Consider the following 1,977-nt stretch of genomic DNA (forward strand, 5'->3'; position numbering starts at 1 on the left):
TAGCCCAGCAATTTTGGGGTTTGTGTTTGAGAGGCGACAAGAACTGTTACATACATCTTCACGCAAACTGAGAAATGCCAAAAGGTTACAGAATTTGGAAACACTGGCTAAGTGAACAAAGAAACATTGGAAATGCAGCCAAGGCTCCCAAAGGTTATATTCTGGGCTCATCGGAAGGAAACGCAGCTAGTAAGTTGGAAACCCACAATCCTGAAGCCCAGGCTTTCCTGAGATAAGGTTCCAAAACAAAAGTTCTGCAAACGTCTCAGTGAACTCGTGCCAAAACCCAGCGAAAGGATTTAGAGCGGCTGTGTATCAGAGGCAAGTTTCTTGGGCAGAAGAAAATATAGAAGGCAGAATGGAAACCCAACCCAGACAAAAGTTGCAGGGCATCTATTCATTTTAAAGGCATATATTGACAAAAGGCAGTTGTCAACAGCTGTCTTTTACCTGTACTTACTGGAGTTGCAAAGAGAGGAAAGAAGGAGAAGCGAGATGATGAAGGAAAGAAGAGGAATTAAATCAGGCTCACCAATTGTAAAGCTATAGCCATCGATGCTGAAAGTAGCACTCCGGCATTTTTTAAATCCTTCCTTTCTGCTGCTTGGCTCTGTCATGATCCTGCCAGCTTGTACTTTCAGCCGCAGCCTTTCTCTCCCCCCGTGGAAGCAAAGCGCTTGAGCTCGCTCTTAGCTGCCCTTGAATATCTGCCTGTGACAGCACGCACACCCAACCTCACACATCTCCTGGCGCGGGGAGCCGAATCCGAGAGGCACGCACCCAGCAGCTTTCTCCTCCCCCAAACACTCTCGCTGGCATGTTACCGACGTGCCTACTCAGAGTTTAACAACTGGTTAGAGGCTCCGCTATCTAAACCGGCAGTCAATTAGTGCAAGACTACTGAGTCTATAAGCCGGCTGTATCTGTCAAATCTCTGTGTAGGAGTCAGCACACAATTAAAAAAAGATGAAGGGTTAGATTTTGCTGTGATCTACCCACTGACACTGCTTGTGTTCCCTGCTACGCTGCAGCCCCTGCTTCTGTGGCTCCCCATGCACGCGGGATTTCTCACTTGCAGCAAATTGTGCTCAGGTTTCAGCCCTTCAGACACAAGCAGCGTGTTTTAATCATTCGAGATATAATGAATCAAGCCAAGATTGCGGAGCACCATCAGTCAGCTACTACTTACACTAACGGCAACTCTCTAGAAACACAACTGGCAGCAGAATGCAAGAGATTATCAGTAAGTAAGAACATAAGTGACTGTGGGAAAACAACAAAAGTAATTTCCCAGTAATGATGATAAACTGAGCAAAATGTACACGCACACACACAAAGTCTTCCGAGCTCTTCCTCCTCCTAGTGGCTCATCACATGGTTTGTAAACTCCTCTCTGCATTTTTTTTTACCCAATGATGTTTAAAAATGTGATTCAGAGCGCTTGCAGCAAGCCACTGAAAAAGGCAGGCAAATCATCCCTATCCTACGAACAGATAAAATTTAGAGTCCAGGCTGGCAAAGTTTTCACAGAAGACAAGCAGCGAGCCAAGGTTTTATAAATAGGTACCCAAGAAAACACTGTCAATTATCTTACTGATCCCAGTTTGCATAAATCTGTGCAATCCTTTTCTTTTTCCTGTAATGTGTGCTGATATAGAAACATGCTACTAAAGTGCTCCAATTTTTCAGGTTCCCAAGCATAAAAGCAAATTCCAGGTAAATTCATCAGGTTTTGCATTGTTCCAGATGGAAACCACATGGAAACACTGAGTTTCAGGAAGACTGCCATCAAAACAATAGCTGAGGCACAGCTTGCTAGAAGCTTGGCCAACGCACACCAGAAGTTTACAAAATACCAGCAAACCTGGTCTGTGTTTAAGGTATAAACCTCAACCCTACCTTGGTTTCTCAGCAAAAGCTTAAGTCAGATAGAAACATTGCACTTTTTAAATCCCCTCTCTTCAAAGGATGGAAGAG

The 1,977-nt window shown here is 44.4% G+C and overlaps 1 protein-coding gene across 1 annotated transcript in view; it reads right to left on the reverse strand.

Moving 5' to 3' along the window:
- PDE1C (phosphodiesterase 1C) overlaps nucleotides 1-617 on the reverse strand; it is a 249,954-nt gene extending 249,337 nt beyond the window's left edge. Inside the window, exon 1 of the mRNA XM_035890842.1 lies at nucleotides 533-617. Within this exon, the coding sequence (XP_035746735.1) occupies nucleotides 533-617 (85 nt within the window). The remainder of the gene's footprint in view (nucleotides 1-532) is intronic.
- Between the last annotated feature and the right edge of the window lie 1,360 nt (nucleotides 618-1,977).

This window comes from Egretta garzetta, unplaced genomic scaffold (assembly GCF_000687185.1).
Source record: "Egretta garzetta isolate BGI_Z169 unplaced genomic scaffold, ASM68718v1 scaffold713, whole genome shotgun sequence".
Classification (NCBI taxonomy): domain Eukaryota; kingdom Metazoa; phylum Chordata; class Aves; order Pelecaniformes; family Ardeidae; genus Egretta; species Egretta garzetta.